Source organism: Clarias gariepinus, chromosome 5 (assembly GCF_024256425.1).
Source record: "Clarias gariepinus isolate MV-2021 ecotype Netherlands chromosome 5, CGAR_prim_01v2, whole genome shotgun sequence".
Taxonomy (NCBI): domain Eukaryota; kingdom Metazoa; phylum Chordata; class Actinopteri; order Siluriformes; family Clariidae; genus Clarias; species Clarias gariepinus.
This window is the reverse complement of record NC_071104.1, coordinates 7674294-7690070: the sequence shown is the minus strand read 5'-3', so window position 1 is coordinate 7690070 and position 15777 is coordinate 7674294. Positions and strand designations below refer to the sequence as shown.

The following is a 15777-nucleotide window of genomic DNA, read 5'->3' as shown; positions in this document are numbered from 1 at the left end:
AGCCAGATATCAAAAAGAGAGAATCTCTCTCTATTTGATATCTGGTTTGTGTGCTTTAGTAGACTTCTATCCTAAATTTAAATATCTTGATTTTCCTCTTTTTTTCTGTTTCTGCATGGCGCAGGTTTCGTGGCCTCATACACTGTCTTTGTTCCATTTTTCCTTAATCAAGTTTTTGAGCCCCTGAGTGTTCTTATGAATTAAGATAATACTACATCTATCATTCGTGTATGATTAAACTGCAAATATATAATAAATATGCAAATGTTGTAATTTTCTCTGTCCTCTGTGTAAATTTTACTCAGGGATATAATAGTGAGAAGTAGGGGTGGAACTGAGAACCAAGGACAGCAAGGGCTAACAAAAGGGCCCTTGTAATGAGGTATTGCCCAAAAAAGGAAGGGGCTCTAATAAAACCTCTCATGCCTAGGCCCCAGAGGTCTGTGCCATGTCCCTAATGCCCTTCATAAAGTTGCTGGAGAGCATACAGTAAAGGTGATTTGGCTGTCGGCTATTTTTTATTTATTGTATAAATAAATAGAGTCACATGCACCTGTTTTTTTTCTCTTTAACATTGCAACACTATGGTTGTTAGGGCCGATATATGGCAAATATCTGGGTGTGAGCACCGGGGGTGTCGCATGTGTGTATGTGCAGAACCAGTGCCCTTATTTTTTAGAAATTTCATTTTACGCTTTTCTGAAAAGCAGGCAGCATTTGAGTAATGAGTATTTCACTATTATCCAAGGATATAACAGATTTGTTATTAAACACGTACCGTGATGTACACGCTCTTGCCGGTTCCTGTGGGCCCCACAAATATGGTTGGCTTCTGGTGCGTGGTTAGCATCTCCATCAGGGTTGTATACCGCACTGTATCTGCTGTGGGAACAATAATCTCATTGAACTGCGCATCTTTGGTGATCCGTGGTGCCTGCTTTAGCTGATCGATCCACATCTCCCATCTGCCTGCACCCTGAGTTAAATCACAGAGTTAAACAAACATTTATTTATTGCACATTAGCATCTTAACATTATGAATGGAAAAAAAAGTCAATGCATATTTATCTATCCTGCTAGTAAACCTATAAATGCTGTAACAGATTTATTCGAAGTAGTGGACCACATGATAGCTCAAATTTCCACTTTCACAAACAGTTTGTACAAACATGTCCTAAATCTATACAAATCAATAGACGTGGCCTTCCTAATTAACTTTTTATTAAAATGATATAATATTATTATTATTAATATTAATCCTATTAATAAAAAATTACTTTCTGCCAGGAAGTTTAACCCCCTGAGTTTATAACTGTATTTTGCCCCCTAGTGGTCTAACAGATCCTCTTTCTTTAATGATATCACATAAGGAAAAGGGGGAAATAGAAAAGAGAGAATAATAATGACAGTTAAAAGTTTCTGAGGCATGAATACAATTTACCAGTTAGCACTGAGCAAGCAATTTAAATGGACAGGCTGAGCAAGCAGACAGGCAGGAGTCTATAATGCATGGTAACATCACTGGAATGGTTAATTACATTTACAGTACCATTCTGTGTCCCAGGTGTTCTACAATCGTTAATTACACTAACTGTAGGTCGCAGCATGTGTGAGAGAAGGTCAGTATGGTCTGCAGTACTGAGGTAAGAGCAATTACATGAAAAAATTTGCATTCAAAAGCAGCCACGAATGCATTTTAGCAAGAAAATAAATCTGATAATATTGTCATTTTACACAACTCCTTATAATTGCTTCCAAGATCTCCGAATTGCCTGCATGTTGTTTTATTTATGCCTAAGCCAAACTAGAAAGCTAACTAGCTTTTAACACCCTAGCGCAATAGTTTTCCATTTAATGCTATTTGGGATTCAACAAGAACCCAGCGGATACATATTCTAAATCTATAAGTGGAAAATAAAGAGAATCATTTGGTTACATGGTACTGGTACAGATTTTAACCTATTTTCACCCCTTTTAACTAATATAACATTAACTGTTAATCGCTAATTGTTAGTCGCAGACAATTTCAAAACCTTACTTATTTCTGCCAGTGGCAGAAGGATATGGCATGAATATGGATGGTTAAATAAACAAATGAATCATAATATTTTGATAATAAACCGTGTTTGGAGAGCTGAATATGACACTTGAGTGTGTTGCTGTTGTGCTGGTTATCACAGCCATGATGATAAGAGTACAGTACTTCTTCTAATGTAATTTTGCTTAACTGCAATATATATTTCCGCTTAAATAACAGACAGCAGCTTGCTACCTTATTTTAACAAAGAACAACTTGTCAAAATGTGAACAAAATGCCATTAAAGACCCACCCCGCTTAGTGCCCTTCTCCTGTCCGAATACTGTATGTGTCGTGATAACATTTAGAGAAACAGTGCGTCAAATTGGAAATCAATTGTTTTGGATGTTTACATTTTAAAATAAAAATAAAGTTAAATGTCCAAAAGGCTTCTCTCGTCATTTTAGTGCTACTAACTTTTTTGATGAAGTAATAATCGTAGAGAGTCCCCTCTGCAGGTAAGGGCACTGTGAGCTGCTTGCTGGGTGGTTCTCTGTGCTCCAAGATACCATGACTTGTTCTTGTCTTCTCAGACAGAGCACCTGTAAGCAGCTCCCTAACTAGAGCATCAAACTTCACTCTCCCAGGCTCTGTGCAGCTGGCACCCACCGACCACACCAGGCAGAACACAAAAATACCCTAGCCAAGAGAAAGAGACAGATATAAAGAACCATATAAGTTTGACTTGTGTAGTATACAGTAAAACTGTGCAATGAAATGGACCTAATGCAATTTGTTTGAAAGTGCAACTATTGTATTGTTTTTTTTTTTTATTTTGTATACTGTACTGTCAATATTTTCTTTGCTGTTATAACAAAGAAATTTCCCCTCTGGCGGATAAGTAAAGGTATATCTTATCCTATTTTATCTCATCTTATCTGAAAATACTAGGCAACCTGTGTATACAGGAAGGTCATGTGAAATTCCGTGTACAACATGCTAAGGTTTGAGTTCTTTCCCACCTCAAGCCAGGAGCACACATCTTTCTCACTCATGCCCTTCATTTGGCTCTCATCTTTAAACTCATCCATCATGGAATCCATCAGGTTCATCAGGGAGCGGGCAAGGTTTGTGTCTGATGTTGGGGACAGCTCCTAATGTAGGTGATAAAATAGAAAGAGCTAGTGGTCAGACCTTGTTTATGAAGAAGTGATGTGTGCATGCTTGGAGGAATCGCTGACTCAAAAATGTGAAGATCCATTTTTTTTTTTACTAAAAGCTGGAAAGGCTTTTAAGTCTTAAATTAAAATTCCAATGAGTCCTAATCATAAACACATTCTCAAAAAAATCTTTATCTCCAGTATAAAAACTTATAGCAGTAAATTGCATGAGTACCTTGGTCCCTTTGCGTATGAGCTGCAGGCAGGGGGCCATCATGCGGTCGAAGAGTTCGGTGATGAGGTCTTTCTGCTCAAGGCTCAGTGTGGATGGCAAGGTGTTAAGCCAGGAGATCATTAATGGCCTCCAGCCAAGCATATGAGGCTCCATGTAGATCATTCCACACCGAGACACCTGCACACAAACACCGCCAGTTGTCAAAATGTGGTGTTTGTGGTGGTAGTCCTGTTATGTATTTTCTGATTACTGATTAGAAGGGGTGTGACATGTTTTTTTTTCTCCCAGTTGAAAATAACAGTGGACTTTTTCTTTGACAACAAAGCAGTTCTACCTTTCATTGAAAAATATTTTGAATCTTTTTACCTAAAAATCAAAGCATAAATATGCACACAACATGCAATTTGTATGCAAACCTGAAATCTGTTGCAGCTTAGCATACCAAGAAAACAGATTATTCTTAATTATAATAAAACACAGAAAATGCACTCGTAGAATCTCTTACAGTAGCAGGTGAAGCCACCTCCAGATCCATGGGTTCAAAAATGAGGCTCATTTGAGGAGACATCTGGATGATCTCACCGCTCATCAGGCACAGTTTCTTATTGTCATCAAGTACTGTGTTCATGTTCTCAATCCACACAGCATCCACAGGGCCATCAAAAATCAGCCACTTCCTGTCTGGAGTCTAAAGAGAGAAGAAAGAGTGATTATTACCGGGCCAGCAGACTAACTCATTATTAAATCATAAATACATGAAAGGTCAAGCTAGCTGAATTTCAATGTTGGTAACCCAAGGTAGCAAGCAGTGTATGATAGCAGGAAAAGTCTATGACATACATGCATCTCCGGGCACTTGTGTAAGAAATGCTATAGGCGTCTTTATAATACTAATTAGATTTTAAGATGTGGAAGGACCCATTATTATTTACTAATTGAATATTAAACATTAAAGGATCAAAGACATCTCATTAAAATGTACAGTATATTTTAAAAGAAGAGAGTCTTTTAAGAAGTTATAAGAAGAGAATCTTTTAAGAAGAGAGTAGTTACGTATAGCCAGTTGTTATATTCTGCTTCCTCTCTGGCATTTCTTAACTTTCTTATGTAAAGAAGATTTAAGTGCACATTTTAATCCCCTATAATACTGTACCTGAGAGGTGGCAAAGACTCTGTAGCTCACAGCAAGTATGCCATCTGACCACTCATGAGAGACAGGGTCGAACTGTCCATACAGCTGACCCATTGTAATAGACTTGGGGTTGATAACAGTGATCTGAACCTTGTTCTCATCCATCAGACCCTGGAGAGAATGTAATTTAATACATAGTTAGAAGAGTTAACCAACTACCAACTGTAGTCTTTCCTTATAATTTGCTGTGAAGATATCATTGTATATTATGATTTTTTTTTTCATGAAGGGGCCTATAATTCTGAAGTTGGTATACCATAGTAAAAGAATCTACTGTGTTATCTATATATTTCTAATAGTAGAAGAATCTACTGTGTTATTTATATATTTCCAAGCAGATATTGTAACAAACACCACAATATATACATTTATGGTTATTATACAATCGAAATTCCCCTTTCTGTTAATTTTAATACTAGTTGTAGATAAAAAGGACCAAGAGTAATCAATTAATTTACTCATTCATCTTCTATACTGCTTATACTTTGCATATAGGGTCGCAAGGCCCTGGAGGTGCGAGGTCAACGTGCTAGCCACTACACCACTGTGCTGGCTAAAAGAGAGAAAAAAAGCTTGTCACCTTTTCACAGACATCATGCAAGGCAGCAGCGAGGACTCGATAGGCACATGTCTTCCCTCCAAATGGTTCTCCCACCATCATGAAGCCATGACGCACTATCATCATTTCAAAAATCTGCAGGATCTTCTCTGTAAAGAAATCGGTCATCTGCAGGTTCATCTTCTCACAGTTCTCGCTTATGGCCTCCAGCAGGACAGTGTAGTCCGGTTTGGGAAGTGTTATACCAGGGAAGAGATCTGAAGTGATTCCCTACAGGAAATGAAAATAAACAGTGGGACATGAATTCTGGTGCTCACACAAAAACATGTGTGTGTGTATATATATATATTAGTGCGATCTGTTAAGGAATGAACTAAAATTTTGCGTGAAATGAAGGTATGAGATCGAGTTTATTAAGATGATTTCAATTGTACGCTCAATTCTGTGTTAAAAAATGTACAACAGCATCTGTTGAAGTTTAAGATATTTTATCATACAAGAGCTTTTTCCATTAAAATTTCAAAGGAGCACATTTTCTCTTCCCGTGGGCCGATTGAGATAAAACACAAACAAATAAACCTCTGAAAATTTGTTCAGTAGTTTTTACCTGATGTATGAACAAAAGGCAAACAGACAGAAAAAAATTTCTCTTACATCCCCCCCAAATTATTTTCTTGCAAATATTTTTACACCAGCTTTACATTTCATGATATGTATAGAAGATATATAGATAGATGACATTTTAAACATGCTAATGCATATTTTACCGCAAACAGTGGCAGGTCATGGGCCAAAAACTTGGCAAGGTTAACATCAATGATGGACCTCAGGAGAAGAATGTCCTCATTCTCGTCCGGATACTTAAGCTATGATATTTCAAACACAAAAACACAGACTGAATTTGGGTAATAAAATAAGCAAACAGAGTAGGAACAGATTATCTTTACAGACAATGTATTTAACATTGTAAGCACTGACCAACAGATCTATTGAAAATCCTGAATGCTTGAACATACCTTTACGTTTCCAGCAGCGGTGAGGACAGATTTGACAGCCCTCATACCGTAATCATAGTGGCTCTGAGAGGACAGCTGTTCAGAGCAGAGGCGATACGTGGCCACAATCTTCCTTGAGAGTGGACGAGCGGTTACAAAACCACAAGAGTACAGCACAATCTCAGCGATCAGGGCGTAATCTGGCACCATCATGGCCACAGGGCGGAATAGGGCCTGATGCAAAGATTTTAAAAATGTGTGTTTTAAGAGGTCTACACTGACTGGCTTTAAGCGCATATATTTAGGCAAGACAGGATATTTATATGATTTACATGCCAGTTTAAAAGGGATATTATATGTAAATTTTATTGAACAATCAAATTATTTAAATAATTTCTAGATTTATTATACAGGTCATACCTTCAAGTTATCTGGCAGTTCAGAGCGGCCAGCATATCCAGGGTTCATAGTGATGAAGACAGCACAGGTTGGGTCAAGCTTTAACTCCGTCCCCTCAAACATCAGCATCTCGGAATGAGTTGCAATTCCTACACAGAAACATGGATTTCTTAGGACTTCTGTAGAGCTTCAGCAGACACAATGCTTATGGGCTAAAATGTTAATTTAAATGAGTGCATAATCAGTATCATATGTTTCTACACGGAGCCTTGATTTTATCTCTCAATTTATTTATGCATGAAGTGATTCAGATATTTAAAAACTGGATTTCCCTTTGTGATATCTAATATTCTTGCAACAAAATTCCCGTTAATCATTTAGTCCATAATAGCAGCTAAAATGTTTAAATCATTAATGGTCACTGAGAACTGTGATAATGGTGATTAAATGACATTTCTTACTAAATAATGTCTATTTTGCCTTTCTGAGTGCTCAGAACAACACATCACAAGAATCACATGTCCCCAAAAGTCCAACTCATAACTTGATATATAAATTAATGTATTTACTGACTCTATTCCTACTACGCATGTGATCAAGTAAATGGTAGATAGATACTCTACACACCTCTCTGAATGGTGAAAATTTGTTGTGCCACCACAGACAGCACCTCCAGGTCAATACGGTTGAACTCGTCAAAGCATGCCCAAGCACCACAAGCTAGCAAGCCCTACAACAAGCAATCCATGAGTTAAAAACAATCAAAAAAATAAAAATAGTTAAACCTTATTGTCTGACGTATTTATCACTTGATCTATTAATACGGACATAATGTTTTCAAGAATCTAGTATAATTTAAGCATTCTGTTACGTACAGTACAACAAAATTTACCATGAGCTGCTGATTAAGTATTTTATTTAGTCAGACAAAGAACTTAATTCGCACATGTATTTTTTTGTTGTTACATCAGTGTAAATAGAATTGTAAAGACTCATCATAACAAAAATGTACTTTGAAGGATGATACAGACTTCTGGTAAATGTCACTGACCTTGAAGAACTTTCCAAGGGCAATGTAATCAAGGCCATCAGAGCAGTTGAAGACGACACACTGCTTAGCTACAGCCTTGGCCAGATCTTTAGTAGTCTCAGTTTTCCCTGTACCTGCTGGGCCTTCAGGAGCTCCTCCTAAATGCAGGTGCAGCGCTCCAAAAAGTGTTCTAGGGACAAAGACATGCACATGTTATAATCTGGCAAGATGGTAAAAAAATTATTAAATATGTAACTTTAATCTTTAATATTTTTTATATCAATTCATAAAATAAACTTGTTTTTCAAAAGTCAAAACAATAATATTTTAACCAAATTATTTTACAGTATAATAATGTTGCCAATAGGGATGCACCGAAATTTCGGCCGTCGAAAATTTTCGGCCGAAATAGCATTATCGGTTTCGGCCGAAACGTAAGAAAGCGCCGAAAATAAAAGCCGAAATTGTCGCCACGCCTCTCCCATCCTCCCGTCTCGTTCGCGCTGTCATTACGCATCAAACACGGAGTATGTCGGCGGTTTGGAAGCACTTCAAAGTTTCAGATGAGGACAGCAAAGTTGCAATATGCAACATTTTTTTAATACAAACAAAAAGAAAATATTTTAAACATGTTTTTTAATGAAGCCATTTTCGGTTTCGGTATCGGTTTTTAGCCAAGTGCATCCAAAAATTTCGGTTTCGTTTTCGGCCCAGAATTTTCATTTCGGTGCATCCCTAGTTGCCAACATCCGGTCAACATTTACTGTAAATTAAAAACTTGCATCAGTGCGTGGTTTTTTGTTTTATAATCTGAACCATCAGTTATAACTAAACAAGACCACAAACTTGGCTGGATTATGTGGAAATAGAAAGAGAAATGTAAAAGACAAACCCATGCAGTGTGTGTTTAGAATTTAGCATAAAGTTGTTCTGACCTGTAGCAGCGATCAGTGAGAGGGGTGATGACCAGACGAGGTGTGTTACCCAGGTACTCATAGCCATAAGCCAGGCCGGCATTAATCATTTTGGTCTGGAGTTGGTCCTCCTTTAAATATAAAGAGAAATGTTGAAAAGATGAAAGTCTTTCACAGATATGCCTCACTCAAATCATAATATGGGGAGAGATAAAGCCTTATCCGTTATATCCTAAATGTTCGTAATATTGCAAAGTGAATTTTTTATTGCTGATTTTGGAAAGACACAATGCTGTCTTTAAGCATATACATACAAGTTACACATACTTACCATCCAGTAATAACGCAGCTGGCTAAGCCACTCAAAGTTGTTCTCATCATCTACACCCTGATGGACAAGTGATGCCAAGACATCACGGGCATGCACATCCAACACCACCAGCGCTCCCAAAGTCACTCGGTTCTGTTTGGACAGTTTCCCACGCACTAACCCCACTATGTCCTCGATCTGTTTGTTGTTCTGATCCAAATAAGCCTTCAGAGCCTAAGAAAGAAAAGGGGAAAGGGGAAATAAAAGATCGAATTTTGCACTTATACAAAAGGAATGATACTATTCATAATTACTACTGTAATTACTAGGGCTGTCAATATTAACGTGTTGATGCATGTGATTAATCTAGAAATTGTAATGCGTTACTATTTTATTATTTTTTTTTACCCTAAAGCTTTGCATTACTGCAAACATAAAATGTAATCGCAAACATTTAAAGGGGATAATAAGATGCCATCAGGTGTGCTGTTTAGCAAGTTTTATTATAAAAAGCTTCTAGTTTGGATAGAACCAAAGTTGTCTTCTCAAGCTACCTTTTAAGGGGAACTTTTTATACAGGAATACATTAAATTTAGGACACTAAAATAGGTTATAAAAATAAAGCAGTTCAATATTTTCATTAATTCATTTAATTCTCTCATGAATAATTGCCTAAACAGCATGCCATTGTGTGTGTGTGTGTGTGTGTGTGTGTGTGTGTTACCAACCTGTGGCCCCTTTGCCAAGGCTTCATGGATGTGTTTGGTCCAGTATACCTGAGACACACACAGTACTGTCTGACCTGGCCAGGCTCTCACCCAGTCATTACGCTGATCTTTAGGGTATGCTTCATGTGCCTCTGCTATCACCTGCAAATCACAATCAAATGCAAGTTTATTTGGATAGAAAAATGTAATATACATGCAGGGACTAAAATAGAACTGTCTGGTACCTTGTGTAGCGATTTCAGCATGCCACTCTCCAGCTGGGAGAGCCAAATCTCGACTTGGCCATGGGCTTCAGAAGTAGAGATGATGTCCACCAGTTCCACCATCTCTCCCTCGCTGCTCTTCATGTGTGTGATGTCCAGCACGTCGGTGAACACAACTCTGGCAATGCCCTCAAAACACTTTTTTAGATGAGGCTGAACTCTGGAGGACGCACAAAGTGAACAGGTCTAAGGTCTTATCTACTGTAAACTCCTCCAGTGTTCAGCTTATTGTAATTTTATGTACTATTATCTTTTTGAATCAAAATGTTTAATGGCACTCTGACTAGTGTAATCTCTGTATTAACTTCTAACAATGCGTTTTCAAGACGTTCTACTTTATATTTAATACCAGTATTACTTATTACAACTAATATCCCGATTTGATTTCTACCACATTAATTAAAAATGAAACAAAGTTTCAAAAGTTCTTCCTGTTTCTGTTGTTTTTTTTAAATAATCTTTTTCAAAAAGGCAGACCAAATTGAGTTTGATTTGTCTTTATGCTGTACCTGGTTGGGTCTTTCGTCTCAGACAGAATCTCCAGTAGCTCATCATTGGACAGAAAGAAGAAGCGAGGGAAGAAGAGTCTTTTCTTTTCCAGGTATATGTTCAGGCCTTTCAGGATGAGCTCCAGAAGCTCTGTGCTCTTTGTAAGGTTCTCCAACATCTTATTGATGCCAACCACAGCCAAGACACGGTTATCCTAAAGCAAGAGACAAAATGAGCTTTAGAGTCGGTGTAAATGCCTGATTTAAATTTTCTAAGCGGTAAGTAAGTAAAAGAACTGCATTCCAATCAACACTATTCACGGTTTTAATTCTTCAGAAAAACTGTTTTTCTTACATTTCTATACTGTACTAAATGTGAAAAACATTTGTCTGTCTTGACAGTCCATTAATACTAATCATTCATTACTAATTTACAAACTTTTGAGATTAAGTTATTTAAAACTTCATTAATATTGTAAAACAACTGATTATATATCCTAAAAATTACATATATAATCGACCTACCAAGCTGACTTTTTTCATGAGGTCTCTCCAGGTCTTATCCACTGTGGTAAAGAATTGTCCCTCCTCTGGCATCTGGGCCATGATGTCTGGAGAACTGAAAATGGGCTCCAGGTAGAGCCATGTGCACTGCACCTTTAGCCACTCGTCTAAAATATTCTGCAGCAGTAGCAGCTTGCCCTCCCAGTCGCTAAAACACAAACCGACAGATTAATCCATTTGTCTAACAAACGACAGATTTTGCATTACAAATTTTTAACTAATAATATAAACCAGTGATCGATAGTAGACCCAGATTATTATTTACTACTATAATCTATTTTTTAAGGTTTTGCAGAGTAAATATTTCTTAATTGTCTCTAAAAGATGCTGATATTTTCTATTCTTTAGTAATTTTTGCATTAAGTTGGTAAATAATGCAAAAATTACTAAAGAATGGAAAATATGTGTTGGGGGACGTTACTTTTTAAAGTAACTAATTACGTTAAAATAATTACTGTCTTTAAAAAGTAATCAGTTACATTACTGCATTACTTTCTTATAAAAGTAACTAGTTAGAGCACTTTTCCATTGCAGAAAATGAAAACTCCTTTGTGATTCCTCATGAATGTTGTCAAGACCTTTATAATTATTCTACCATCATCACTCAGCAAAGTTTGGCCCATAATCTGTTAACTACTAATACCCCTATCTCACCTACGCAGTTTTGCGCGGTGGACGTAAGTACAGTCCATCATGATTCACCGCGAATTTTGGCGCTGTGATTAGGTTTCCATCTTTTCATGTGTCAGTCCTCACATAAACAAACCGCATAGGTAAGATTGGGGTATAACAGCAGGAGTAACAGAGGGGGCAGGTTATCAGTGGCGGGGCTTGTAGAACGACTTTCACACACACACTAAGGGATTAAGAATGACTGCTGTTTGGCTCACGGATTACATAAATTGTCTAAATAACGGATTACATTTAAAAAAAAACTAACTAAATAACTCAGTACTTAAATGGCGGACCTAACGCGTTAGATTACTCGTTACATCAAAAAAGTAACTTTGTAACGCGTTACACCCGACACTGTTCACCAACCACTTTAAACGACTGCCTCACATTCAAATCCAGAACCTTCCTGTATCTTGTCTATGAATGCAAGTAATGTTAGACATATTACAGTTCTTCTCTGTAAACTTACAGTGTAATTACAGTGTGTAATTTGCCTCAAAAATCACTTACAGTATCTCTGCCTCAAAGGGTTTAATAAATGATGAGCCACGCATCGTCTGTGTTTTGACTATATGGTCATCTAGCAGCATTTGGATCTCATCCACTGAGGACAGAATAGACGTGCCAGATTCACGGTAGGGTAGCAGGTTGAAATTAATATCTGCCCATTCCACAACCATGTTCTCCATGGCCTTTTCCAGTGAGTACTCTTTGCTGGCTGCTTCGTTGATACCTTCAAAGTTGGGCAAGTGAACCTCAAGGTGCATAGAAATGAAGTGGGACATGTGGGCGTCCTTTTCTGAGGGCTTCAGGGAAAAACCCACCACCGCTGACAAGGCCTCCCAGTGGCGGTCTCGCAAGCCTGGATTACACAGCACCTGGAGGAAAAAGATTTTTAGATAGAATACAAAATGCTCTATACTGAAGCCATAAACCCAGCTGTCTACCAGCAAACAATAATGTATTAGTATTAGTATCAGTACTTTAGATCAAGAAGAAGCGATTGGCATATCAAATCACGTACAGTGAAACCTTTGATTGTAAGAATGATACGTTCCGGAATCGTGCTTGTACATCAAAACACTTGTATATCAAAGAGAATGATTTTCTCTCTCCCTCCTCTCCTTACAAAGTAGCCCTCCCTCCTCTCTTATTTGAGGAGGGGAAACACACACTAACTGAATCACAGAGAGAGAGAGACTGGATCTTTAAAATCTAATGTGTATCTTTAGCTGGATCTTTTAATCTAATGAGACTTGCTTTTCTTTACACTTGTATACACGTGTGTTATAAGAAACACACACATACTTTCACACACACATACATATACAAAAAAAAAATAATAAAGATGCTTTACACACACACATGATTATAGTGTTATATTAAACAGTGCACATGCGCACGGATGTTGATTATATGAGTTAGAGACGCACACTGAGACCAAGCATGGGAGACGATTAACCACAATGCCACAAGAAACGCATGCGTGCCACATGATACTCGATGATACTTGGTACTTGATCAAGACTCGCTCGTTTTTCAAGTCACAATTTATTACAAAGTTTTGCTCGTCTTGCGGAACAGGTGAAAAACCATTTGGGGGGTTTTGTGTGGCAGCTGATCCATTAAGTCATCTAAATATTTAATATTCATTTATATGTATGCAGTACCTGAACTAAGGGGATGTGCTGCTTGAAATCCTCAGTTTGAGCCTTGACATTAGTAAGAATTTGAAGAGCCATTGGTGAGTCCTGTAAACTTTTTTCCAGTTTGTTGAATGAGCGCCAGTAGTTGCTAACATCACCCTCTACTTTATCAGGGTTGAGGGACGTGAGGGGGCCTTTAAGCCAACGACGATGTTCAGTCTGAAACTCTGTAGCGGTCTGGTACAGGCGAAGGTAGGGGAGCAGCTGGTCATGGACTGTCTTACGTAGAGGGTACTGGGTGATGGGCCATCCAAATACTTCTTCCTCTAAATTAAAGCCATCAATCTTGCAGAGAAGAAATCAAAATAAAACTGAGGTGAATCAGATGTTTAGGTCAATCTGCTTCTGCATATATGTTTATAATAATGTTGGCCATTATCAAAGTTGATATTAGGTTATGCAGGACATATAGAACTAGGAAACTGAGATTAATTTGAACAGTTGAAGTTTATGATTTAAATGCTTTAATGAGATGTAGTCATTTACTGGAATGAATAAACAACTTGGTGTTTTTCCTGACTTACTTTTTCCATGGCCGTCTCCAGCCTGGAATTGAGGATCTGAGCCTTTTTTAAATACATGCCGAGTTGAGATGGATCCCCAAAAGAGGGAAACTCCTCCACCTGCTTGGCATAGCTTTCCAGGTCTTCCACAAATTTCTTGCACCGCAGCTGTGAGCAGTAAATAAAGTCATTAATTTCAGATCATAAATGCTAACACATCTCCTTGTTCTAACTGTTGTAAATTTGTGCATCATCAAATTATGTTTACTTTAGGTTGTTTGCTGTCTCTTGTTTCCCAAAGTGCATACATGATAGTTGCGTACATAGGCCTTCAAAATTAATATTTGGGTTACTCCAAATTTGGGTAATGTTTCTTTGTTGTGATGTCCCTATGTAAGGTCCCTTACCCTGAGGAAATCCTGAAATTCCATAGTCTTCTCCATAACAATCTCCTCATGCTTGGTAAAGATGAAAGTCATGCCCATGTTACACTGGTAGGGCTTTTTGTTCAGGTTTATATCTATTGAAGAAATTCCATAACCAGCCAAGAAGCAGATACGATTGCTGCAATCGCTGAGCTGGAGCTGCATTTTGGGCATCTCTTCCGTTTTAACCTTCTTGATGTAGGCCTGTAATGAAGGGAAAATAGGAGGTCAGAAGTAGAGTTTAGTGGAGTAAAACACTACTTCACTAACATTTATTAGTGGTAATACATCTGGAAGTACAGTATCACCTTAAGAGCAACAAGCTCTTGTGTGTTAGAAGGAATGCTTTTGGCTTTTGCTTGGATCTTCTCAAATTCTTCACATAATCTGTACACACACACACACACACACACACACACACAGGGGTAAGGAACTACTATAGAATTAGATTGCACTGTTTTAAGATATATGAAATGCTTGAAATTATGTGTCAAGAAAGGGTGGTTAAGATTCACAAGTGTGATTAGACTGTTACTAAACCAGTCACTGTTACAAATACAGTATTTGTTTTTTTTATGTTTTTCTTACAAATAACTACTTTCTTTTTATTTGTTAACCGTTTCTTTTTTGCTTTATTGTTGGTCATGGATAAACCACTATTGTCATCTATTTGGTTTGAATTGTGTATTGGATTCCAACTGTGAGAGAAATATTAGCACTCACTTTTTACTGCAAGTCTGGTGGTCCTTCAGCAGATGGGCGACCAGTTTCTCCCTGAGTCCCTCCGCACGATTTACTAGTACACGGATAAGCTCCTGGCAGTGTAATTCAAACATACCAATGCGTACAACCTGTCAGATTTAACAACGACAAACCCTGTTTAAATCTCTAACTCTATTAAACATGTTTCGCAAATCATACTAATAAAATATTGATTTGAGTTATAGGATTGTATAGTATTGTCACTTCCATAGTTGTTGGTCTGTTTAAAACCAATTTTAAATAAACACTATTTTATTGTGTTATGGTTATAAATTTTTGTGTGATTTTAAACTAATTCAAAAAACACTAAATAAATCATCAGTTTCATGTACTGCATCTCACCTACCAGTCTAATAGGAAAAAAATGCAAATATGGTGAAAATAAAAAAAGCCTCTTAATAAGTATGCAAACAAATGACAAAACACAATACAAAAGACCTCAAAACACACAAAATGACCTTGCTGTAGTCATACTGGATCTCATCAGCCAGCTCCTGGTAGCGTGTTGCCTCCGTTATTAACTCCTGGTAGGAGTGTTCCTTCATCAGGAACTGCTCTACATCCTGATTTGCCTCTTGCGATACCAGCAGAGCAAATTTGTCATACAAGTGCACATGTTTAGTTGGCAAAATGCTCTCCTCACGTATCACCCGCTGAATTTCATCCTTTTGTGCCTGCAGCATCTCAGGCCGGATAACAGGTTTGAGGATTTTGGCATGCTCCGTGCCTGGCTACAACAGAAAATCAAAATATAGCATTGTGTAGAAAATGTATAGTAATCATTGTATGAAACAAGATCGTGTTTTCTTGAGGGCAAAATGTCCCATTTCCTTGAGATAAAGCTTTCATAAA

At 37.6% G+C, this 15777-nt stretch overlaps 1 protein-coding gene across 1 annotated transcript in view; it reads right to left on the bottom strand.

Moving 5' to 3' along the window:
• The window catches only part of LOC128524001 (dynein axonemal heavy chain 7-like), a 92453-nt gene that overhangs the window by 51723 nt on the left and 24953 nt on the right, over window positions 1-15777 (bottom strand). Inside the window, exons 10-34 of the mRNA XM_053496263.1 lie at window positions 15384-15656; window positions 14887-15014; window positions 14472-14550; window positions 14146-14367; window positions 13760-13906; window positions 13200-13520; window positions 12040-12407; window positions 10816-11002; window positions 10312-10505; window positions 9764-9962; window positions 9540-9680; window positions 8833-9045; window positions 8523-8632; window positions 7609-7777; window positions 7185-7287; window positions 6579-6706; window positions 6180-6392; window positions 5931-6029; window positions 5185-5433; window positions 4566-4715; window positions 3918-4100; window positions 3413-3589; window positions 3040-3171; window positions 2495-2716; window positions 779-976 (exon numbers count right to left, since the gene is read on the bottom strand). Of these exons, the coding sequence (XP_053352238.1) occupies window positions 779-976; window positions 2495-2716; window positions 3040-3171; window positions 3413-3589; window positions 3918-4100; window positions 4566-4715; window positions 5185-5433; window positions 5931-6029; window positions 6180-6392; window positions 6579-6706; window positions 7185-7287; window positions 7609-7777; window positions 8523-8632; window positions 8833-9045; window positions 9540-9680; window positions 9764-9962; window positions 10312-10505; window positions 10816-11002; window positions 12040-12407; window positions 13200-13520; window positions 13760-13906; window positions 14146-14367; window positions 14472-14550; window positions 14887-15014; window positions 15384-15656 (4605 nt within the window). The remainder of the gene's footprint in view (window positions 1-778; window positions 977-2494; window positions 2717-3039; window positions 3172-3412; window positions 3590-3917; window positions 4101-4565; window positions 4716-5184; window positions 5434-5930; window positions 6030-6179; window positions 6393-6578; window positions 6707-7184; window positions 7288-7608; window positions 7778-8522; window positions 8633-8832; window positions 9046-9539; window positions 9681-9763; window positions 9963-10311; window positions 10506-10815; window positions 11003-12039; window positions 12408-13199; window positions 13521-13759; window positions 13907-14145; window positions 14368-14471; window positions 14551-14886; window positions 15015-15383; window positions 15657-15777) is intronic.